Raw genomic sequence first — 26,169 nt, forward strand, 5'->3', positions numbered from 1 at the left:
GACAATTTTGTAATTTTTTATTTTGTTATACAATAGTACTCCTGTGCTTCTCTAGTTCTCATTGACCCAGGTACAAACAAATCATTCCCAACTCCAGACTTGCAGCATTCAGGATATTGTCGCTCAGTGGAAAGGATTGCTTTTATTATTATCATTATTAACACTGACAGGGTCTCTGTTGTGTAAAAAGAGAATGTGGAGATCCGACTGATCTCCGCTCAGTTTGATCACAGGCGGGAGACAATGAATAAAGCAAATTGGTATCAGGTGAACATGTGGCATGGAAAGTCGGGGGGGGGGGGTCAATGGACTCATTGTACTCAATGGGATCTTAAACCCACTGAGTACAACAAACAGACAAACAGAACTGTTGTAGATAGATCTCTGTTGAGTGCAACTGTAATACAAACACCAAGGACTCATCCTGCATTTATAATGTAATGGACTGTGTTTACAGCTGCTTTGTTAGTGTTGCCAGTTTTGCCACTGTTTGATCTGTTTATTGCTCAGAGACAGTCGTTCAGATATGATTGTTGCTGAAGCTCTGAGATTTCCAGAGGTCAGTGAAGTAAGCATGAGTTGTCAGCTTATGCTGCATTCATGTGATGTCATTCATGTGAAGCTACAAAGACAGTTCGTTAATACTAAGTGTTTAAACAAAAGGTTAATAGCAGTTTACAGTTCATTTATATTTCTATGTTATTTTTATTTTTATCTATATAATATTTTAATACATTTTATATTAAATCTAGGTCACTCTACATGGACAGCAGTTAAAATTGATACTATATTACACTTTACATCTGACCAAAAATTGATATTTAATATGTGAATTAACAAGAAAAGTTTTTTACCGTTGACCAAACATTGACTTTTGCCACCATGTTTATGTATTTATGATGTCAAGTCAACAACTCGTGTTATAAAATAATTTTTAGCAATTTTAGTATACTCACTTGGCTGCTTCAAAAGTTACAAGTTTGCTTGTTTGATGCAGCGAATAGATGCAAATACTGACACTAAAATTAAATGATAGCTACTATGAACAAAATAACAAAATTTACAATTTTTTTCTGTCAGTTGTTGAAACTGTTTTCATGCCTCCGCCATTTATGCTGCCCTGAAATGTCATGCAAACGTCACAACTCGGCAACTCTGGTTTTGTCGAAATTTCCAAATTTTCCTCTTGTAATTATGACTTTGGAGGGCTGCTTGTGTGCTTGTATTCTTGTCAATACGATATTTTGGTGGAGCCTGTGAAGACAGCATTTACATGCTTTGAAGCTACCTCTGACAGTGAGCCACAGGAGTCAGCACAGCCGTGATTGGCTGGGGGGTGAGGGCGGGACGTGTTGTTGGAGGAAAGAACAGTTTGTCTTGGATGTGGAAAGCTATGTGAGTGGCTGGTGCAGAGTTAGGAGCAGTAGGCTACTGTTTTGTGTTGATGTTGGTTACAGCCTACAGTTACCTGTACTCAAGGCAAAATAAAGAGGAGACAGGAAAACTGACAAACGTCTCACTGCCTGCTCACTGAGGGATGTTACAATAATAATAAGTAGATTATAGCCTCCATTACTAATGTAACGCACCTGAAATGTGTTTCTTGATTAATCTCCACCACAATGTATAATGCAGGATAAATGCCGCGTCTTAGCACAGATTCAGAATCTACAAGCCTTTAATTTAATTTGTTTTGGTGTACTCACACCCACTTTACCTAGTGCAGCTTTAAAATGTTGACGACAGACAGAAAGGACAAGCAGCTGTCCAAGTGACAGTGACAGAGTTTTAGGGTCCAATTTTGCAGCAGGATGCAAAAGGATTGAATGTGTCTTTGTGATGCAGATCCACATTTGGTGTCTCCTGCCACTCTGACAGAACTCCCTGCTGCTCCCCGAGACACTCCAACACTCTGTGGGCTGAATGAGAACACTGTTACCACAGACAGCACACTCACATTTTTAATATAAAAGAACGTGAGGGCATCTTAGAGGCCAGGAGTTTAATATTTCAAATAAAACTGGCACCTCAGACCAACACAGACATTATTTTATAGTTTTCATTCTGCTGATAAATTTGTCGATTACGTTTTGGGTACGTTTCTGCCCATGTTTGTATCTACTGCTATCTAGTGGCAAGTCTGTGGTCTTTCTTTGTCTGTGAGACTTTTTTCCCAGGGATTAGTCTGTCAAACATGCACTCTACCCACACTTTATAAACAGGGGAGTATGTAAGATTTAAGGACATTAGGGGCCTAATTCAGACCTCAGTAGGTGGGATCCAGGGGGATCCTTACCCCGGATTATTTTTTTATAATGAATAAGGTCTATTTGATGTTTTTTATGCACTCTGGCACCTCATTTACCCTTAAAAACTTTTTTTTTTAAACTTTCTAATTATGACTAATTATGAATTGTGATGAGAAAAAAATGTAGTTGTTAGTTATAAGTATTAGTATATAGAGTACAGATATTTTTTTTTTACAAATGTAAACATTTAAGCAAAACTTTCTTGACTGGAGATGTAGAATAGTTAACCCACTGAAACCTGGAACAACACCACTTTTTTTGTGCTGCCTTCAGACACCTTGCCAAGTATTTAAACCTTCAGACTCTGATAAATTGTTTTTACTATCAAAAACGTGTGTGTGGTGGGGGGGGTGAGCATGAACTGTCCTTGCAAACTGCAAGAAATAAGTAGATCTTTAGATTTGTACCTGAAATGTCAAAAAAAAGTGTAATTCTCATAATTATATCATTTCAATTATTTTAAAAATTCTAAAATTACAATATTACAATATTGCTATATTACAAATAGCACTTTCTTTTCATAATACCAATTTTCTCAGGTCTGAAAAAGTTAAATGGCTTGTGAAAGGTGCCTGAACACAGCAAAAGATAATTGATGTCAATCCAGTTTTGAAAGGGTTAAAGCATCTGATTTGTTGATACTAACTGGTGCAAAACACAGACTAAAAGCTCATCTGGGAGGCTGAGTTCAAGTAATAAAAGTCTCAAAACATGAGATAAGATAAACTGTTATTAATCACTAGAAGGGAAATTCTGTACTGCAGGTCCTGCAGCACCTTGACTCACCTACAGCTATCAGCAGCTGGCTGACCTGATCCCCTGACAGCGTTGATGTCTCTGTGAACAATAAGCCCCTGTCACTGGCCAGACTCTGTCCTTCCTGAATAATGACATCATGAAAGCAGAAACTGCATATCATAGATTGAAACATACAGTAAATGTGCATGTTTAAAAAGGACTGATTGGGATGGAGGAAGGTGATTTTTGGTGTGTGTACCTGCACTGAGATTTGTCGATCCTGTGCCAGGTCTCCCTTGTTGCCTACCAGCCATATGACGGTAGATCCTGGGATGTGCTGTTTCTCGAGCTCTTTGAGCCACACCTGAGCTCTGATAAATGTTTCCTGTGGGACCACAAACAGTGGTGCACCAGTCAAGATACCACCACCGTATAATTACAAAGTCCCATCTGACATTTTTGTCAAGATTAAGCTACTTATAAATTCTTATTCTGTGACAGTTTGTTAACATTATGTGAGGTGTTTGTTTTTCTGAAGTTATTTATTAAGAAAGGTTAATATTATGCTATATTGAAAATAAAAAAATAAAGCTAAATATCTCAAAATTGCTCAGAATGCAGATCAAACCATATCATTCTAAAGAGGTGATATGGTAATTTATTTCTTTTTACCCTTTTGCTGATGTCATAGACCAAGAGTGCAGCGTGGGCTCCTCTGTAGTAAAGCGGCGTGACACTGTGGTATTTTTCCTGCCCTGCCGTGTCCCATATCTCAAAACGAACCGTGACATCACTCAGATGCACCAACCGGGTCAGATAGGCACCTGAGGGGACAGACAGCACAATGACAGAGAGAGGGATTCATTTCTTCACTGTGAGTCTGTAGAGATGGTCCTGACTGTTTCATATATGTGATTTATGATTTATGAAAGATAGTTTTTGAGAAACAATAGATCAGAACTTGGAATATATCATATTAATGCTATATGTATAATTTATAATATAATATATATATTATATGATATCTGTATAGCAGCAAATCCCTGTTTACTAGAGCTATAGTAGAGTAATGGCATCCTGAGCAAAGAATTAAATCACTGTCTCTGTGTGTTGTAATCCGAGCTTATCTGTTGTTTGCTTTGGTAGCTGGGGCGGGTGCATGTTAGTGCATGAGTCCCTCCTCTCTTTCCTCTGTGTTCATGTCTCCACTTGCTCAGACCCCCAAGAAGTGCCGCGGCCTTTGAAGCCAATTTTCAAAGTGGCTAAACACTGAAATTACTACTCCCAAATCAGTCACATGATGTCATTAGGTCCAAAAAGCCTTTTTCCCATTGACTTTCATTGTGAAAGAGATGTCCATAAATGAGTGGATACATTTCTTTTGAGTGACCACAAAATGATGTTTCCCTGTCAGTTTGGCTGGATGTATCAGCTCAGATTCCTTTTCTGTGCAATCTGCAGTCCAATAATAGCTTATATAGCTGTGACTCAGTGATTATACCATGTTAAAGGTTGTTCCTAAATCCAAAAAAAAGATTAGCTGCAGTTAAGAAGCCAATTTTGTAAGCACTCCTGAAACTTTATTCTGTAGAAAAATGTCCCTGAAATGTGCTGATGACACCCAAATTGAACACTTTAAATTCAGAGGATTTGGATCTAAATTCTAAATTCATTATGTAGCCTATAAATCATCATATTAAGGTGATGCTTTTTGATCAACACTAGGGACTTTTTTCTGCCATCTGATAGCTGTCAGGGAGACTAAACAATTATTGATGACTAAATTCACAGGAATACAAAAAAAAGAAAACAAAACAGCAAAATAGTCCACAGCTTCATACATCTTTTTCAAAATAAAAACATACATTTTGTGGTCCAAATTAGATGGTAGGATCTATGCTGGAGGTGTCGTCTAGATAAAACAGTTTCTGATTAGCTGTAAGTAAGTCTGTAAGTCTACCATTCATGAAATCGCTGTAGGAGTGATCAAAACAACATTATTTGCCACTTTCGGTGTAGTTACAGTTGTGTGGACTAGGTACTTGAGTTGAAATGATTTGTATCGTTACTGTTATAATATGGTTATAGTTTGGTTATAGTTGTAGATACAGTTATGGTTTGGTTATAGTTATACTTAAAGTTATAGTTTGGTTACATTTATAGTTACAGTTATAGTTTGGTTATAGTTGTAGATATAGTTATAGTTTGGTTTTAGTGACAGTTAAAGTTATAGTTTGGTTTTAGTTTGGTTATCGTTATAGTTATCGTTATAGTTATAGTTATAGTTATAGTTATAGTTGTAGTTGTAGTTATAGTTGTAGTTCTTCCTGTGGACGGACCCTGACATTCTTACTCTAACCCCGCCAGTCCCTCTCGTCTTGCCTAAACCTTACCAATCCAGCCAATGAAAACAAAGAGTATTAGCCAATCATAGGAGAAGTAGGGCAAAGTCATTCCATCGCTGTCCAAGGAAATGCAAATTTGAATCTGCTTACCATACAGACATGAGAATGCTATGGATCTTTTAATCTAACTCTCAGCAAGAGTTTTCACAAAATGTCAAAATGTTCCACACAGATAATCATTATCTTATAAGGAACTTTTGACAGATATGAATTTCACTCTGATATCTCCCCCTGCAATCCCAAGTCTGGAGTGAACTCACAGCCCACAGTAGGTGATGTACTCCTGAAGTCATCCTTGACAAATCGTAGTGCCAGGCTGGACTTTCCAACACCAGAACTTCCCAGAAGTACCATCTTAACCCTGAGGGTCCGCACTGGTCTCCTCAAAGTGTCCGTCTGGAGCTGGGCTCCTGCTGGCCCCCTCGGGAGCTTCTCCCCCATCAAAAGTTCACGTAACTCCAAAAGAGTGTGAAATTACACATGAACAAGACAGAAAAAGTCCAAAAAGGTCCTCAAGTCCTCATTCAGTGGTGAGTCTTTTTACAGCTGAGAAGCAACAGCTGCTCCAAACTGTATAGAAGCATTAATGTGTCGTCTTTGTTGTGACAGTCTGAGGCTTCACCTTGTTTTACAGAAAATAGAAGTAAAACCAAAGTCCAGTCCTGACTTGTAAAAGGCCAACAGCATAATTTCACTTCCTTGTTTACACCCTCAACTGAGCCATAAAACTTTCCAGCCCAACCTAAAATAAAACTCATGTGCACGCTTGACTATTAGTGCTCATCACAAACACACAAAGGCTACGAGTGTTAAATTGACGGTCATGTTTATTGTGAACTGCACATGGGGTGATTTTTAAGCTACACAAAAAGGGAAACATGGTATTTCTCCAAAGTTTGTTGTTGTTTCCCTTCTCCTCATCTATTTAAATTCAACTGCTGCATGTCTGATACAAACAGAAACAGTTTCTTTCTAATGCACTCATGTATTCATGCACCCCAAACAGCACAGTTGAAAAAAAAGTTATAGACATATCATTGTTGCTTAACATAGTATGCTTTAAAATATGAATGTCCTGTAATAACATTACCATCATACAATAAACAATAAAAAAGTGTGTGTCATCAAGAATAAAACGCAGAACTGTATACCTTATTTGTGTTTTAGTATTACAGGCTGGTTGACCTGCACAGTGAGTCTGCAGGCCTCTTCTGCTCCTGTGTATCTCCTTCCATGACACTGTTTCAACACATGAGGGCGTCATTGCATATATTACCTCCTCAAAAAAGTGACGGGCTCACAGTTAATATGAGCATGAATCTTTATTAAATACATCTTTTAATATTGTGGCCCAGTTAGCGCCACAAATACAAAATGCTGTTGTCATTGAATAATACAAACTATATTATGGTATACACATATTCATAGTGTAATTGTATCTAACTATACAGTAATAATACTAGTAGTGATACGTCATGGTGTGCTCAGTCATAATGAAGTTTTATCAGTAAGGGACTGTTCATTACTTATCAGAGGGGATGGGGTGGTGTGCAAAAAAGGGGGCATGTCAACTAATCATTGAAGGGAGGAGGGACTTGATTCTTTTTTTTATTTTGGATGAGGGAGGGTATATTCAACTTTAAATTTCTGTATTTTATATTTATTTTACTGACAATTTTCCAGAAAAGATTATACCATTTATCATAGCCAGAAACTGTAAAAGCAGACATTATCAGTGGATTTCCATATTTCCAATGGTCGTTAAATAGATCATGTGGGACCAACACTTTTGTCAGGAAATAACCCCAAAGAAAAAATAAAGTTGAGTTTAAGATATTGATATTTCATCAAAATCTCTTTATTCTACATCTAATATCAAAAAGATAAAAACTAAAAGAAAAATAAAAAAGAGTGAAAAACAGGCTTTTTATTACTCCAGGATTTTGTCTTCAACTTTTAACTTTCAAACATCAAATGATTTAAAATCTAATAACTTCCTTATGGTGGAGGGAGGGCCATGCATTATTGCCCAAGTCACTCGCAGGCTCAAAAAAAAAGAAAAAAAAAAAAAGCTTTTAGCTTTGGATACTATCCAAAGCAAAAGCAAACAAACAAACAACAATAAAAAGAACAGTCCCTAAGGCAATGTAAAGATGGTCAGGATTGTCTCAAACATCACGTGTAATTCAGCCTCATTTCAATAAAATGCAAAAGTTGCTTCAAGAATTACCCTAAAAGTTGTATTCCTGTAAAATTGCAAAACAAAGTGCTTCATGTCAAATTCATTGACCTGATAATCATAATATGATATAAAGGCTGACATAAAAGGGGGGATTTCTGTATTAAAAGAGTTTCAAATGATTGAAAAGTACCACAAGATATAAAAAGTGAACAGTGAGGTCACTGTCAACTCCCCATTAAGAATCCCACACACTGTATACTGGACCACGACATCAAGAGTGTGTGATGTGGCTCATTCAGACGAAGGTATTGTCTAGCTCTTTAAGAAACTGAGGACTGTTTTTAGATTCTGCTGGTCATCATTATAAATAGCAGAGGGGGTGTGAGAGAGTGCGATAGCCCAGGCAGGAGCTGTGGCTTCTGGCTGAAACTCAAACCCTGAACATGGAGTCCCCAGACAGAGGTTGATGCTGCGTTCAAGGGCTTTGTGTAAACTCTGGAAGCTCAAATTTCCCACTTAAAATGCTGAATTTGGGGCCTAAAATAGTGTCCGTTTTTTGTTGTTTTTTTTTTCAATTCACCTTCCCTCCCCATTGCTTAAAGAATTATTTGACATGCCCACTTTTTTGCACCAGCCCCTTCCTAACATAAATGATGAACAGTCCTTAATAATGATAAAAACCCCAGGATTTAACAATCTTAATGGCTAAATGTACCTTGTTTGATTCTGCCGTTTTTACCACAAACACATACTATTTTCCAACTCTAGTCAATACAATACAATTTTAATGATAGCAGTTACAAAATGTTGTCCCTACTCACAACTGTTACTTTTCTTTTTTAAATTTCTTTTTTTTTGGTAGCCAGAAGATTTACCAAATAAAAGACAGTTACAAAAGCTATACATCAACCCTGTATTTGTGATAATAAATCACAGAAAAAATGATAATTTAAAGACAAATGAAAGTACAAACCAAAAGACATGTTTGTGCAAGAGTGAATGAATTAAAAAAATAACAATAAAATAAACAAATGAATTTATAAAGAAGAAGAAGAAAGGGGGGAGAAGGAAGGGGGAGAGAAAGCATCACGGTTGAAGTAAATTTCCATTAGATTCCCAATTAAGAAAGCTTTCTCTGTTATGTCAAGGATATTCAAGATCAAAATCAAATTTCCACTTCAATCAATTAGGTCCCACATAAAGAGAGAATTAATGATTAAAATAAAATAACATAGGGAAAGTGGAAAAAGTAAAAATAGATATACAAATAAACTGCAAAACTACAGTTTCTTTAAAACATCACAAATCATAATTCTTTTAAAAAAAAAAACATGGTAAACAAGGTGCCAGAGTACATTGAAAAAAGCATCAAAATAGAGTGTGTTCATCAAAGAGGAGACTAAGCCCCCAATGCTTTCAAATCCCAGAAACGCCCCTGATTGTACCGCATATATCCGAGGACACGTAAACGCATCTTGAGTGAGCACAGGCTTTGAAGTTTGTGACAGGTTCGCGTGTCCTGTTGTAGATCCTTCAGGTGGTGGAGTCACACTGCTGCTAGATAAACGCCAGTCTTCTTAAACACATTATGATGGTAATTTAGCTAAAATTAATGTTTTTTTTAAACGGTACGTACACAGAATGATACACAGGTAGGGACACGGTTTTAAAGGTAAGCGAGCAGACCACTGTGAACGGCTCTGACTGAGCGTGCTAGTAAACGCACCAGAAGTGCACGTGGGGCAGATGCTGGCAGTTTGAAACGCTCGCGAGTTTGTGCGTCGCTCCTCAAACACAGGAAGAAGTGTGAAAACGGATGTATTGCGATGACCCACGCTGTGAACGCGACCAGCTACGGTTTGTTTTATCTCCTCGCATTTAACTTCATATTTTAGCGACACATGAGAGCCTCTAAGTTCGCTAGCTGCCGCTCTGCTGGGATTATTCGGTGCGCTTTTGGACCATAAGTGTGACAGTCGGTGAGTGGAGAGAAAACATGGGGACTCAGGGCACAGGACGGAAAAGATCCACCAAGAAGGAGAGGTCGACGGCAGAGGACGATGCACTAAACCTCATTGCTAGAGAGGTGAGTGGAGAATTTGTCAAACGTTGAAGAAATGCTTCAGAAATGAGAGACAAAACCGTCAAAAGTGGCCTTGTCTCAGTCCCCAGCCTCTCAAAGACCTTATGTTACTTGGTAAGATATGACCCCAAAACCTACATACTGACAGATGGGTTCGTCCCCCAATATCTTTGGTGTTTGAGTGACTGAAAGTTGCTGACATGCTATTTAGTGACCCCAGATTTTTCAACACGTCAAAAATCACAGCTTATCCAAAAATGTATGTCCTTTAATGTGTCTTCACCGACATAAATTGCCTATCACCACACCAAATTACAAGCTACAAGGTGGATTTATTAGTCTTTTTTTAATTAAAAAAAAAAAAACATAGTTTAAAAAATGAAATTAAGATTTGTCCTTGACCCCTGTCTCAATAGGCATAGTTTGCTTAATATATGCATTGTTTTACAATAAAGCTGTAAATTTATTTATATGTACAATAATAACAAAGTAACTTTTGCTTATGTCTCAATAAAAAAAAAGTTTGTTCAAAATATGCATTGGCTTAGAAATGTTATGATATTATTTATATTTACAATACTATTTCAGTTATAAATATATTCACTTTCACTAATTAATTTTTGCTTTTTGTCTCAATAACCAAAGCATGCTTAAAATATGCATTTTTGTACAATAATATCACAGTGAGTTTTTTGGTTGTTTTTTTTTCTTTGGTGCTATTAACTACTTCACCCTTGGCATAATGTAAAACAATTTTTTGTACATGTAGAAAAGCTTTTAGTTCACAACTGTCTGAAATAAAAAGTTTGCCTGTGCGCATGTGCATGCTCATGGGATAATAACATAACTTGCACTTATTTAAAATATTGTGTGAGGCAACCAAGTGTACTCAAAAACACCTGAACTGTCCTTTCAGTAATGAAGTTTTCTGAACATGAACAATTAATAAAAGAAATAATAAATACCTTAAGGGAGAAATAACAAGTGACTGCAGGTTGGAATAGCTGCAAGGATGTTTATCTATAGTGTGATGATTGGTATTAAGGACAGGGCAGCTCTTGGCTAATATATTGAAAAACTGGTGTATCAGTCAAGCAAACAATAGCAGAGATATCAAAACATTAATTTAATGTTTTCACTTAGACACTATTGATGTGATGGTTAATCACTGTAGCAAGATCTGTCTGGAAGCTTTGTAGTTGTAGCTCTTTCTTTTTGGACTCATAGCTGATTAAAATGGTTTACTGTACTGTGAAAAATAAGCCTTTCATGTGCTAACCTGCAGGAAGTGTTGGGCTACCCCTCAATAATGCAAGACTGAAGTTGGCTGCACTCACACACAGTTGTTTCTAACAGCTGCTGAAGTCATGCTGTGACAGGTTTACGCTGTTTCAAGGTTTCTAATCTCTTTATTATGATGAGTAGGATAAATGAATGTTTTGTTGTAGGAATAATGTCTAGTGTGTCTGCAGGACTTACGTTAGCCTGTTTGAAGTGTGATCATCTGCACCTCTTTTGTCCACACATGCCCTTGAGGTGTTAAACCCTGTAGGGAAAAAAAAAAGCAATATTTTGGGTTTAATATCAAAGCGAAATACCAAGTATGTACTGAAAACAAAGAATAACCTGACAATTACTGTTATAAATCAACATTTTGCCTCTTTCTTTGACAATGTTAACATTCATATTTGTGAAATACTGAATTCCTAACTTATGTATCATTTCTTTCTTGCATTTCTTTCATGCATAATGCAACAATTACAAATTGATGGCCGTGGATCCCGTTGCCTGATATCCGACAAAAATTTGAGTGTTTTTCACAGTCAGTACATTTACATGATGTTAGTGAAAGTCAAATTATTGCGTTAGTCAAAAACTGGACTGGAAAATATTCATCATCATTTATCTGGCAAACTGTTAGGGTTAAGTGGGTAAACTGTTTATCTGATAAAGGTTACCAAAACATCACATTAAAATCATTAGTTAGACAGTGTGCAGAAGTTTGTCTGCAACTTGTGTGTCTCTCCCCTGCATACTCTGCAGTCATAGCTATTAACCCATTTCAGGGCAGCTTTGATGAGCTTTCTTCAGTTGGGAGGAAGTTGGGCCTGTGCTTACCCAACCCGGATGTTTCAGCAAATTTGCATGTCACTCTTAACTGACATGCAAACACTCTTTTGTCATTACTTTTTACCTGTGACTGGCTGTGCTAACGGTGCCAAAGCCTACAGAGGTTTGGATGTTTGAATGTTATCTTCAGTTAACTGCGTAGCTGCCTGTTTCCTCTGCAGGAGTGTGTCTGAGGTTGCACATTCCTGGAACTGGCAATCAGCTCTTGATGTAGTCTATTCAAAGTGGTAGGAGTGTTACCGGGCTGAGGATTGAGGTGTTTGACAGAGCTCATACTCAGTTAGTCAGCAGCAGCAGCATCCAAACAGTAGATCAGTGATACACAATGTGCTTTGTGTGGTGGGAAACCTTTGCAAAATGACAGGAGGCCAGGAGCCAGTGGTAGCAGCCCATTACATGTTTCTAGGATTTTAGGATGTTTCAGGGGTTGTAGAACATTTGCAGCATTTCAGGGTATTCCTGGGATTTTTTTTTTTTTTTTTGATGTTTCTAAGATGCATGTAAGGGCATTTCATGGACATTAGGATGTTTTAAGCAAGTTTCTTGGATTTATGTACATTTCAGGTTTTAAGGGCATTGCACAGATTTAGGACATTCCTAGAACTTTAAGGATGTTTCTAGGATGTAAGGACCTTTCTGGGATAAGTACTTTTCTACATTTCCTGTAATATTGGACATTGCTAGGACTAAAGGACATTTCATGGATATTAGGCCGTTTCTAGAATTTTTGTTCATTTCACAGATTTTAGGACATTTTTAGAATTTTAGGGCATTTCTCTGATTTTGGGACATTTCTAGGATTTCACCTTAGGGACACTAAAAGTACAAAAACAACTGTGATTGAGAGTCACTTAATTGTCAATTAGAAAATGGTTGGGGGAGACACACAGCACCCTGTGGGTGGCCAGATTCAGCCTGCAGGCTGTAAACCGAGGATTATTGCAGCAGATTTTTCTTGATAAATTAATCCTCATCTGTTTCTTGTGGTAGTGAGGCACAACTCAACAACAGCAAAACAGTAATTGTGGCCAGTTATCTGTCACATGTGTGCAGCAGAGAGAAAGTCTGTGCCTTTAAGTAGCAGAGGGGTCAAGTCCCTCACTGGCAGTGCTTTGACAGGATGGTATGTCAGCCCTGATGAGTTGGCCCGTTCTGCAAAAGCGTTTTAAAAATAGACGCTCCTGAAAGATCAGCTGTTGCTGCACCCCAGTTTTAGATTGAGCCTGTGGGTGGGTGGGGGATGGGGATGGTGGTGGAGGAGGAGGAGGAGGGGGAGGAGGGAAGTGGCCCACTAACTGGCCATCCCACCAGCAAGGAAGAATGAAAACAGCAGGAAGTTGCTGTGTGGAGTTGTTTGTTGCAGAGGGATTGTCTGTGTAAAGCAGAGGGGTGGAGATGGTAGTTTAAGCTGATGTTTTAAGATGTGAATGTGGTCCGTCAGCGTTATATTGCTGCTGATCTCTCTACTTCCCTGAGTAACATAATGTCCAGAGACACTGTAAACCGGACTTAGCGTGGACCCAGTGGGAGACGACCACACAGCAGGAAAGAATGTCAGCACAGAATACCAGAGGGTTAGTTATTCTGTACTTTAGGGAGTTGGTTCTCTACCCATGTCAAACATTTTGAAAATGGTTGTAAACAATAATTTGAGCATGAGGTTGGCATACTGTGGCTGGCCTTCACTGCTCTGAAATGGTTTGTAATGTGAAAAGGTTGGGCAGGGCGTTGGCTGTCTTTAAGTTGCAGTGACATAACTCTGAATCATTACAGAGTAGTCATTGATATTTGTGTCAAAATTAATGTACTTATTCACAGCCTTTTTAATGAATGCTTTTACCATGAGGTTGTCATGTGGTTTGTAGTGACATGTCTCAACTACTGTTAGACAAATTGACTTAACTTGACTGTTTAAAGATAGTACATACATTCATGTTCCTCTCTGGATGAGCTGTAATCACTTTGATACCCCTTAACCTGTCATCAACTAAGGCCTAGTCCACACATGCATTGGTATTTTTAAAAGTAGCTTTCTTTCTTTTTTTTTTTTTTTTTAACCGGAACAGACTTTTCATAAGACTCCTTCCAGGGTAAAGACTTTCAGAAACTGTTTGTTTTCAGTGTTGAAATGTAGACAGGGAAAACAGGGTTTTGGGTTATTGGTTATTAATGGTAAACACTGTTTTTTTTACTATATTTCATGAATGCTGCTGTCACACTGAATGTCGTGCGGAGCCCGTTCAAACTTTAAAACTTTATAAGAAAACATCATCATCATTGGTTTGACAAAAAATATCTGTTCATGTTTGTTCATAACAGTCAGCTGTTATGAGCAGGCTCCAACTGCAGCTTTTGGTTTTGGTGATTTACCAGCCAGTTCATCACAAAGCTCTGAGGACAAGGGGAGAATTTGGTAAAAAAGGATTAATCAAATCCTCACATGTTAGAACTTGCTGTTGGGGATTTTTGCCTGTTTACGTACTTCTGAATATCAGTCCATCACATCTACATGTGAGAGGCTGATCTGGCTTTGGTGGTTTTACAGTAGAAGTGTCTGTGATGCAGTTTATTATGTGGACCGACATGTGTTCCAGTTGCTGACATGTAACAGACTCCCTTTGGTGAATTTTTTACCTTCTATGTTTCTCTCAGGTAGGAAGTTGAACCTCAGCTCTTCAAACAGTCAGTGATTTTAGCCCTTGTGGTGCTGGGTTTTGGTGTGTCCTGTAAACCACAATTCAAACTAAGAAAAATAATGAGAGAGCATTGATGGAACAGTAAACTCACTAACTGGCAACTAATTTAGTGGTTTAATCCTATAAAATAACGAAATTGGCTTGATTTTTATCAGAAACATGGGAAGAAAGCAATGAGAAATGAAAAAGAAATGACTCAAAAAATAGCAAGAAATTAGTAAAAAAAAAAAAAAAAAATTCAAGGGAAAAAGCCTTAAAATGAGTAAAAATAAATAAATAAATAAATACAAAAGAAAGAAAAAAGAAAAACATAGTAAAAAAAAAAAGGTAAAATTACATGGAAATTGTGCTTTAAAGTTATATGTTTGTAATATAACTTTAAATATGAAATTATAATAATTAGACATTTTTCATTTTTCCCTAAATTTTTTTCTCTAGCCTTTCAAAAAATAATTTATTTACCCGTTAAAACCTGAGCAAATTGGCTGGATATCCTCCAAAACATGCAAAGAGGCAATGAGAAATTTAAGATGAATTGACCCAAAAATTAATTAATAAAACATACAAAAAAATAACCTTAAAATTACTATATTTTTTTAATAAGTTGAAAAACAAACAAGCAAGGAAATTGCTTAAAATGTGCTCCAAAAATTATAATGATTACTTAGCATCATTTTTAAGTGATGATATATATAAAGTTTTCTCAAAATAATTTTCTAAATTTCAAAAGTTCTCAGAATTTGATTAACATTTCTTACAAAGTTGCCCATTGCTTTTATTCCGTTGTTTTTGAAAGAAATCACCAATTTGCTCAAGGTTGGAAGGTTTTAATAATTTTGAAAGGTGCCAGAAAGAAGCACACAAGTAATGTTGTTTCAGGTTTCAAAGGGTTAATCGATGCTTACAAAGCTAATAACCACCAACCACATTAAATATTTCATACTGTATCTAACAGAAGCTTAAGCGTGCAAATGTATTAACAGCAGGACAGTCCTGTCAGTGGAAATGATTGTTTATGTCCTGTCAGATGATAATGATTGTTTATCATCGCCCTTTGTCTAAGTTCCACTCAGAAATAAAAAATTAAAAACATGCACTTGCCAGATATCCTTAATAATTAGATAATAATACTATGAAATGCTCTTTTTAGTGGCTTTGTGTCTACCAGAGTGCTCCTGCCTGTCTTTCAACCATCACCATTTGTGGTTAGAGGTGGTTACCTTTAAGCTCAATGTACCACAGTTAACCAGCTTTGGCCCTCAGTTTGATTTCAGACATTAATTATCACAGTAATATCCTGGAATTCAGCCCAAGGTGAACTCTCACTGCAGTATATCCAAAGATCACACTCAGCTTTTTGTGTCCTAGTGTAAATCTGGCTGTGTTTGTTCATCAGCACATGCTTGGCTTGTGAATGCTGTTAAATTTATCTTGTTGACGCCCATGATAAACATTGGTCAGTGGTTTCTAGATTTATGTTCCTAAATGTCTTGGAAAGTCAAAACAAGTGTTGATATCGCTCTGAAAAACAGTCGATTACAGTCAAGCTTATTTAGTACACACACACTCCTGTTCACACTCTAAAAACATACTCTCATTCTTGCTTTCAATACAGCCAGTAACACTGTAATGTAAGCTATATGGAATGTATATAAAAGTTGCACATCTATAACCATGCTTTGTTTAAAATAGAGTAACATCATAAATATAGCTGTTAAACCCAACTTGGCCCACATGTAGGCCATAGCTACACAGCCATGGCTGAGACACAAGCTTTACTTTGACTTTACTTTAAGAAAATTGCCTGAGAATTGGTAAAATAAATAAGGAAAAATAATAATAAAAATAAACAAGGTAAACAAGACTTGTCAAAAAGCTCTTAAGCTTTAAATATGGAATTATGATAATTATACATATAGTTTTTTAAAGTAACCCTTTCAAACCTGATCAAATTGGCTTGATTTCTTTCAAAACCTGGGAAAAATGCAATGAGTAATTAAAAAAAAGAAATATTACAAAAATTAGCAAGAAATTAGTAAAAGTACAAAAAAATGCTTGTTAAATGCAATTCAAAACATAAAAGCCAACTCAGCAGTTTCAGTCAGTATGTCAACAACAGTCACTGAAACTCAGTCATATTTTAATGTGCACCAACAAATGCAAAGAGGTCTTGGGTAAGATCCATTTTTCACCACACTGCCTTACTTGAATGAACCTCTCACCTCCACCTGTGCACTGTGCGCGCTGTGCTTAGCAACACAGTGCCACACAGCTGAGCAACACTGAATAACATTTGACGTGGCCTTTAAGACTTTTGGGGGGTTTAATTTAAACTGTAAGTATTTTTGGTTCAAGTAATCACAGTAATAATCAGAAAGAGAATACACAGGTATCTGACAACATCATCATACAGTGAGAAAACTATTGTATCTATAGCCATCGTCAGAGTTGGAGGAAACTGGTGGATACTAAAGCTGGTCACCTGTTTAACCCTTCAGTTGTTTGACACAGTCCCTGATTGAGTTTGAAATCATGTTACTTGGTAATCATGAAAGGTAACAAAACGTTCATGTACTATCTGCTCACCCTCATAATACTCCACATATGTGTTTGATGTCCTTGCCAAATGTGCTTTGTTTGTTCTGTCATGGCACTAGAGCAAAAGCCAGCAGGACATTTATTTTACAGTTTTGCTCAGTTGGGAAATTTAAAGGTGAAAGAGTTGAAAAAATCCACCTCTACTTTTGAAAATCAGTACTGTCTTACAGTCTCATTCATATTTGTTATGGATTCTGTTTGACATGTAACCTGTGTGGCTCTAGTGATGCAATATTGGTCCACCACCTTAGGTCAGACTGAAATATCACAACTTTCAGATGGAATACCATGACAGATCTGCTAGTTGAGATATTTTGCACTGGGCCAAAGTGTTAAAAGTGACTGACAGGTCTATAGTGAGGTTAGTGTGATAATTTGCATTGATGCACACACTTCTACAGTGTGAATGCTCATAGAGGTTTGACACGGAGGACAGCAGATGAAGGGATACGGGGATAGTATGTGAAGAAGTAAATCCTCCATCCCATCATTTTCACATTGTCCGCCATCCATGCCGCCACTGCAGACATAGAGTATACAAGCAAAGTATACAAGTAATATCTGATTGTTTCAACATAAAAGTTTGCAGGAAGTTACCCAGTGGGGGCGTTATTTGGTGTGGTGGTTGTAGGTTTCTACGTCTTGAGCAAAAGTGTTCTTTTTCTCTTTTTTTCTCCTGTTGTTTAGCACCAAATTCAGAAGTATTTCTGTCTTTCTACTGCAGAGATATTCCAGTTTTACTAGCAGGCCATCTGTCCAGCAGTGAAATACTTCTTTAATACGGCCGTCAAGCTGAGCTGATACCTGTGTGACTTTGACAATTTGCTCCACAGTCATTAGAATATGGATACATTGGTGACATTTATTATACACAAGAAGAAAATTGAACAGATCTGTGTCGCGCCGTAATGTTTTAGGATGTGTTGTACTTGAATCCTAGTCTATTTAAAGATTACTCCCACATAATTACCCAGTATACAGGATTTCTGTTGTCTCTAGTCCCTGTCATTCATAGGAAACCAATACTTCTTCATCAGTTTTGCTCAGTCCACAGCTCTTCAGGTGTGTGTTGATGGTCTGTTTTGTGTGCGTGACTTTGAGACAGTCTTAAGTGGGGATTAGGTCACCAGGTTGGTGCTGGGAGGTTATCAGACGCTCAGTGAAGCGTCGAGAAGAACTGAGCATTTAGAGAGGATTAGTCCGGGGCTTGACGGAGAGGAAGGGGAAGCCCACCACACAATCCCCTTTTCTCTAATACAGTCGAGGGAACAAGCGAGAAAGCCATTGTCCCTCATGCAGCCATGCAAGTTCATCAATGCTGGAGACAAACACATTTACACGATGACAGCCAAAAGTTAAAAAAACACACTAAATAAATGGTGATGTTTGGTAACTGTATCCCTGTCCAATCTAAGCACTTGGTTTCATTAAGTTGTTGAAATGTGCTTCACTTCTAAACAAGGCATTTTGAGCTTCCTCCATTCAGTTGAATCACACAGCTGTGCCACCCAGAACTTGGCTGGAGCAGACTGACATTTCCCAGTGAACACCCATTATACCATGAAGTACTTTAACAAACATTAATGGTCCAAACAATTGCCTGTGTATTTCCTGATTTGTGTGTATACACAAACCACTGCCTTCAGTGCGATTTGGCTCGCCTGACTCACGTCTCCTTAAAAGGAAGTGGAGGCTCTGTGTGTGTTGGCTTCCTCTTGATGACATCATCACACGCACAGCCCGTGCAGATTGTTATCACAAACTCCTTCCTGTTTATTCACCGCCACTGCGTTTCTCCCAAAGCTTTGGGAACAGTGGGGGATGGGGCTCAGTGGAGAGTGAGTGCAGGTATTAGAGTTTATCAAACCAGGTACTCTGAGGATGGGGATGCACTCTGGCCCTGTTCAGACCTGGTCTTAACATGTGTCTTGGGTAATGTAATCACAAGTGGACAACTTTAAGTCTGTCTGCTCTCATCTGGTATAGAATGCATCCATCTCACTTCCGTGCTCTACAAGTAACCGCATGAATCATTTATGTTTGCCAAAACCAAATGCATTGTTGTTTTTTCACAAAAGAGAGATGTTCATGTGAACATGTGACCGAAGCAGCAGCTGAACAATGCTGCCAGATATACAGTTTTCAACTGCGAGGTGGTTGGTTTGGTTAAATAGAATTTGGAAATTTTGTTGGATTTGCACTTCTTCATGTCGTCCAGAGGATCCTCTGTTCTGAGACCCCATGGAGACAAAACACAAAACTTATTGGTGCCACCATCCTGTGTGATGTTTATTCGAAGCTACATCAATTCAATATTGGCATAAAATGCCCCCTAAAAAACAGAGAGGGTCATGTGGCCAGTTTCACCAGTGGACCCTGGAAGCCTGGATCTCTCTTTTGAGACTTTTTTTTTTTTAAGGATCCGAGGGAGTCCTACTCTCCCGTGTCTATAAATGCATGACACACAGACATAAATCACCTGTCATCAGCTACACACATACATAATGATACCAAATCACCGTTGTCCATTACATGCCACAACATTTATTTGGTTGCTTTTCTCCAAAATTACTTTCAATAATTGTGGTCAAGCATGAGGAGGACATTAGGTGACTGGTGAAGAGGAGTGGTGTGGGAAACATTTGTCTCTAATGAGATATAGTAATCGCTGGAGTCCTCCCTGTGACGTGTAGAATAAACTTCACTTGTAAACTCGGTGAATCCCTGAAGGCACATCCTGTCACAGTCTCTCTTTACTAAACCCCATCAGTGAGCAAGTCATGTAACCCTCCCAAACTTGGGTGTCACTGCCCAGAGGTGAGGAGTGAACACTATGTGTTTGAAAGAGGGTGGCACAATGAATTTAGCTCAAAGAAATAAATCATCTTTTGGAAATAAACATGTCACAGAAATTCCTCTCTGCAACCGATCTCCTGTTATGATTCACTCCGGTCACAGAGCTGCATTGTGTAACTTCCTTTGAGGTATTTCTTACTCCCATCATGCTTTGGCAGTGAGAGTTGCAACATAAACTGCTGCTGCCTGAAGCACCACATTCAGACTACAAGAAGCTTCCCATTACTCCCACAAGGAAAAACAGGCAGGGCCCCACAGTGTGGAACCAATTGGAAACATGTGGGCAACCAGAATATCTTAAATCAAGGTCACATACAGTACGTCATAGCATTTTTGTAGGAAGACCCAAAGCTCCGGGAGAGGAAAGGTTGAGGACTTTCTAGTTTTCCTGATTCACTATCTTGATTTTGTATAATATCAACATGCTGGGCATAAAACACATAGTTGGTTATTTCATAATTAATTTTATGGAAAAGGTTAAACCATGAGATGAAACGATTCCCGACACTGTGGTTTGGTTTTGATGGTTTCATGGAATTTTGTTACTGTTCAAACAAGGCTGCCTCCCCTGTTTTATTTTTAGAAAACTCTGCAGCATGCTATTTGTTTTATTCCTGACATGACGTAGCCTGCACAGTTGCTAACCAGTTAGTTTGCAGTGCTCAGAGCTCTACAGCTGTTCCGTGTGTTTGTGGTGGAGCCTGAGGTTTAGATGCATGGCTGACTGAGTCAAAGAAACTTTTTCCCTGAACTAACCAGTAATTAAAGGAGTTTCATGACAACATGCTGACACTTTATGTTCCTGCAACCCGCAAATACGTCACATTTGCATGTTATTACGTCTCGTAACATTATAAACTCACATTTCAATAACGCTGTGGTTAACCCTTTTAAACCTGAGCAAACTGGCTTGATTTCCTTCAAAAACTGGGAAGAGGGCCACAAGCAACTTAACAAGAAATGGCCCAAACATTTAGCAAGAATTCTGAAGAAATTAATATTGTATTTTTATTGCCATTAAACCAGTATTGGTATCCAGTCTCAGTTTGTTTTTAATTTTTGACCATTTAAATCTCAGCTTAAATAAAATAGTTACTTTATGGCACTGCTGAGCTGCACTACACAAAATATATTCACATTCGTTTTGTGTACGATCACTTCTCAAGGCTGATTACACATTTTTTATTATTTGAGTTTTTAAGGGTTTGGAAAAAAGGCATCATGTATATTTCTGCTGGTTGTGAGAAAAAGACATGCATTCAGTTGACTCATGTCTGTGGCTATAGTGTGAGCTGAGCGTTTTTAGCAGCCACTCCCTTTTAAGCAACATCTGTGAACTTTATATGGTCTTGCAAAGAGGAAATGTTCCCCATTTAGTCATCATAACCTTCAACTGAATAATGGGCAAACTGTGTGAATCCACTTAATGGTCCCAAATCAGTTTAAACACACTCTAAACTCTAGCTAGTCAGAAACCCGAGTTCTTTCTGTGTACCGTCTTTGTCCAGCCTGTCAGCGTGCAGGGTCATTAAAATACCCGTCCATTTTGGTTGCTGATGGCTGGCATTCAGGGCGTGGGAATCCAGCTCACTGGAGACAGAGTCACACCAGGCTGGCATTTGGTTCTGGTGGCACTTGGAGACAGCATGCCCTTGTGAATTGTCAGTAGATACAAAGGGATTAGGATGACAGAAGCCAGGCCAGTAGGTCTGACCTCTGCAGTGTGTCACGCACACTATGTAGGACTGAAATTAAAATGTATAACATTAAATGTGATTAAAGGAATACTTCACCTGTAAAATCACCATGTGTTTCAATGAATTCATGAAGCAAACATTGTTTTTCTCTCATGCTACAGTAAGCTGAGAATCCACAAATGGCAAAGGTTCTGCATGGATTGAAGTAATCAGGGTCGCATTTAACGGCAAAAAAATAAAAGGATAATCCAAGTCTCATTTATCCAGGTGTATGCTCAGTGCTCCCAAACATATGCATTTTCACTAAAAGAATACAATATAATATATTTCAGCCTGGTGCATTTCACCCTTTGAAACATTATGTGCTGTGCGGAGTCCTTTTACAAGCTGTGTTAACTCTTTTAAAACATGAGCAAATCAGTTTGATTTCTTTTGTAATACTGAAGGAAAAGGCAGTGAGCAATTTGGTAAGAAGTGCTCCACAAATATCAAGAAATTTATGAAAGCTGACGAAGAAGAAAAGACCTAAAAACAATTTTTTTTAAAAGTGGAAATAAAAAACAACTGGGAAAAAAAGTCTAGAAAATGTATTCATAATAAGTACAATTATATATTAAAAAATATGTTGCAGAAAAATATACATTTTTTTTCAACTTTCAGCACTTTTTGTCACGTCATTTCTTTCTTTCTCTTTTTACCTTTTTTTTTCTTTTTGCTTATTCTCAGGTAATTTTCTTGTCATTTTTTTAAATTAAATTTGGACCATGACTTCAGTTGCTCATTGCCCTCTCCCCATGTTTTTGCAAGAAATGAAACCCCGGTTTGCAAGGGTTAAGGTCGGCTTGCAGAGTTCAAACTCAAACGCTACCCAGACACATTGTCCATCTGTCAAAGTTTGTACTGAAATGTTTTAAATCCCCATGTTGTAGTTCAAATGCATGTGTTTGGGAAGTACTGAGCATATGACTGGATACATGAGACTGGGATTATACTGCACAAGTTGTGTGAGAGTTTGTAAACAAATATTTTGATTAGGGTTGCTGCGGTACACCTGTTTGTGGTATGAAAATTTATGGACATCATACTGTATACATTTGCTTATCTGCAGTATTAAAAAAAACATGCACCCAGATGGAGAAAGGCTCTCCTTTCTTGCCTGTCAGACTTCTTACACATACTTCCATTTTTAAAAAACTGTTAAGAGTATGAATTATAGTGTTGATAAAAGAAAAGAAAAAGAAAATCTGTTTTCATTGTAACCAATAATTATAATACTTATTGCATAATGCTGTATACCGTGTAACTTTGATATTTTCTAAGATGGTTATCATATTCTGAAAATGTCATACAGTTGCAACTATAGATGATAACAATTGATAATTGATTAATCAGTCATTTAAACGTGAAATTTAATTGATTAATCAATAGGCTAAATATATGCAATATGTTATTTCCTTCATAAAGTCCATATGACACGGGGTGAGTAACTGATATACAAATGGTCGTTTTGCAGGGAATCCTTCAAAGCACCTGCCTAATAATTCTGATGATATAAGGTTTTGGTTGCAGCATATAGGAAGATATAACATTATTCACATATTAACTTGGAGAAAGCGTGACACTGTGCTGTATGTTATGTGTTTTTTCAAATGTAAAATAAAATGTGACCTCTCATTTTAAGCTTTTGCTTGATAAAATTGCAAGTCACAGCTAGGAGTAATGATTAGCCTTCAGCATGATTCTTCTCTTTTTCAGCAGCATTCAAACCATTTCAAAGGTTATGTCCGATCTTGCTCAAGTATCCCTTTTTGAAATAAACTAGCTCATGTACTCTCAGGAGGACAATCACCTTATTGAAATAGTGCTGAATTAGAGCAGTTTTGATAGACCTGGAGACCATGTAGGTCATTATAAATAGTTGTAAAGGAGGAGGGAGAGTTGTGGGATTTTATCTTTTGGCCTATTTAGATGCATCTTTATGACTAGAGGCAGCTACAGTATGCATTACACTCATAGGTACAACATGTGTGGACACTCACATGAGCCAGCATTTCACACACTTTACAGGGACTGACATAATAGTGTGTTTTGATTCAAAAATAGAATTAGTTGTATTATACACGGCAAACTGATTTTGCTGGATTTGCATAATGTCTTGACTGTGTTTGCAGTTGTTTTGAAGTTGTTTAGTTGGTCTGTAACAGTAACAGTCTGATGTTTAATGATTAAAGAGTGTTTTTGAGCATACACAGCACTCTCACCCCGTAAAAAGGAACACAGTAATGTGTGAATGATGAAAGACATCATTCACACCTCTCAGTTTGAAGGGAGTTTTGCAGGACTGCTGCACTCAGACATCTACAGTGCCGACATTACCAGTAAGGAAGTTGACAGTTTGCAAATGACGAGAATACAACCTTGTAATTGAGCCCTGTGGCACTTCTGCCTCCTCTCTGAATCCAGTGATCTCACCTAAGTCCACTCTTTGATTCCGAAATATGGCTCCAATAGATTTGACTGAATTGGTACTTTGTGGTATAGGTGTAATTTGGTTGGTACCCTCAAAAGTACCAAGTTCAATTCTCAACCCTACCAAATACTGTCCTGAATAGTAGTACAACCTACATTTCTAACATAGACTGTACAAATAATGGACGTAGTTACCATGACATCACTCAGTGGTCTGTGTACTCAGTTTAGAAGCCTCAAGTTTGGCATTTTGGTTGACGCCATTTCGGATTTTTGGAGCAAGGTGGGGATCTGATTCACAGACTGCGATGAGGGATTTTAGATAACCTGTCACTCAAATTGGCTGGCCCTTCATTTCGCCTAACTTTAAGCCTCAATAAAATGTACCCTTGCTATAGAGACCAGCACTGTTTTGTATTTGATCAGGCTGTAGACCTGTTATTTGCTCTAAAGTTGGGCATTTTAACATGTGGTGATTGATTTGCTCTCGGAGCGAGCCTCAAGTGGTCATGTGATGGTCTGCACTTTTTTGTGCACTGTTTTGCACTGGCTTCATATTTCAGCCTTGGATTTCTACACATGCTTTGTAATAATGCTCTGTGGGTTTGGACAAACTGGGTGCATCGTCTTTGGAATATCTTCTCAGCCAAGTCTTGTCACTGTTCCTTTAAACAGACAGGATTACAGAATAGATGATAAAATAGTGTGACTATCCACTAATCTACTGTGATTTACAGTAGATTAGTAATACACCTGGAAATAGCTCGGTGTTTTGTTTCAATGTGCTTTCTGTTGTTGGGTGGGGTTTACTGCATCCGGACAATTCAGAGAGTGTCAAGTAAGTTGTCATTCACAGGAAAATCTAACTCACTATGATATGATTGTCTGCATGTCCTGGCACTTACTGCATTGTGTTGGATTGTATGTGGTACTGTAGTACCCGCCCTTCTGACAACTAATTTAAAAGGGCTGTAAAAACATTAAGAAATTATTTCAGCCCCCAACAATAGTCTGTATTTTTTTATCTTGCCCTTTGTTTGAATGAAGTCAATGGAAGGTTTTATGTCCTTAATGTGAACTAGTATCAAATAAACAAAAGCTCTTAACCCCTGAGCTTTGTCGATGGAGTGAGTGGGATCAGTGCCATGTAGCCATGTTAGCGAAGGTTTTCAAGAGCTATATTCATGCTGCTGGAGGCCAAAAGACTGATGTCATGTTACTCCTCTAACTCTGCAACTTTGTCACCCCAAGGGTCATGGAGGATAAAGTGTGTTCAGAGAGAGAGAGACCCTGTACCCATAGGCCTCAGGGTTAATGCTAAAGCACAGGTACAGGATTAGATCTGAAGAGCTTGTTTTTGTGTTTTCTGAAAGCCGCTGGCACAAAAGCTAAGAATCCCAAGGACAATGGGCAATCATTGACTCAGAGGAAATGCCATTAAAGGAGCCATTGAGTGAGCCACGGGGAGGACAGCAATCAGTACGGGCTATTTCTGGAATATCTCCTTCAGCGCTCAGATGACTCTTTGAAGGAGCTGTCAGTGACTTTTTAGTTGAAATATTTATTTATTTTTTATTAGTTGTTTCATTGTTTAGTGAGGATGAATTTTTTTTCTTTTGTTAGTAATGTCCTGCTACCCATTCACACACGTCCACATGCAGGAGGTGCTCACTACACACACAGCTCGCTGCGGGGTAGAAAGCATCTCTACTGATGCAGCAGAGAGCCTTCTGCTCTTCCATTTTAGGCCTCCGTCACGCATTTCTCCAACACTGAAATACTCTTCAAGAGCAGATTCAGGCAGATCAACATTGTGTGTCCTTCTGCAGACTTTAATCACACAGCATATGCATACTAATTGTTCAAAGAAAAGGCTTTTCTGCACTGACCTCTATAAGTTGAAAGGTTTGCTGTTAAAACAGCATGATGTTTGGGTGTGGTCAGGTGTGGTCTTCTTGTCATGACACCCCTTGTGATGTTGCTTTTCACAATATTGCGTAGCAACA

At 38.0% G+C, this 26,169-nt stretch overlaps 2 protein-coding genes across 22 annotated transcripts in view; one reads left to right on the forward strand and one right to left on the reverse strand.

Moving 5' to 3' along the window:
• Nucleotides 1-6,113, reverse strand: LOC121949375 (ras-related protein Rab-17-like). The gene is made up of 5 exons (XM_042495041.2): nucleotides 5,713-6,113; nucleotides 3,720-3,871; nucleotides 3,307-3,432; nucleotides 3,096-3,189; nucleotides 1-1,919 (listed from the first exon to the last, which is right to left on the reverse strand). Exons 1-5 carry the CDS (start codon nucleotides 5,891-5,893, stop codon nucleotides 1,789-1,791), a joined length of 684 nt encoding a protein of 227 aa, XP_042350975.2. The 5' UTR covers nucleotides 5,894-6,113; the 3' UTR covers nucleotides 1-1,788.
• A 2,983-nt stretch (nucleotides 6,114-9,096) lies between these two features.
• LOC121948844 (uncharacterized) overlaps nucleotides 9,097-26,169 on the forward strand; it is a 55,881-nt gene continuing 38,808 nt past the window's right edge. For 16 of the 21 annotated variants that reach the window (XM_042494326.2, XM_042494331.2, XM_042494328.2 and 13 more), the window contains exon 1: nucleotides 9,098-9,720. In XM_042494326.2, the coding sequence (XP_042350260.2) occupies nucleotides 9,631-9,720 (90 nt within the window). In that variant the 5' untranslated portion in view covers nucleotides 9,098-9,630. Of the gene's footprint in view, nucleotides 9,721-26,169 lie in introns of all 21 variants that reach the window. The other 5 variants (XM_042494339.2, XM_088082907.1, XM_042494340.2 and 2 more) reach the window with 2 other exon arrangements.

Source organism: Plectropomus leopardus, chromosome 10, assembly GCF_026936395.1.
Source record: "Plectropomus leopardus strain MGB_pleo_1.0 chromosome 10, ASM2693639v1, whole genome shotgun sequence".
Lineage (NCBI taxonomy): Eukaryota > Metazoa > Chordata > Actinopteri > Perciformes > Serranidae > Plectropomus > Plectropomus leopardus.

Coding starts and splice junctions, on each gene's coding strand:
- LOC121949375 (XM_042495041.2), bottom strand. CDS start 5,893: ATGGGGGAGAAGCTCCCGAGGGGGCCAGCAGGAGCCCAGCTCCAGACG. Junction 3,433..3,719: donor TCTATGACATCAGCAAAAGG/GTAAAAAGAAAT, acceptor GTGGTCCCACAG/GAAACATTTATCAGAGCTCA. Junction 3,190..3,306: donor ATCGACAAATCTCAGTGCAG/GTACACACACCA, acceptor GTCATTATTCAG/GAAGGACAGAGTCTGGCCAG.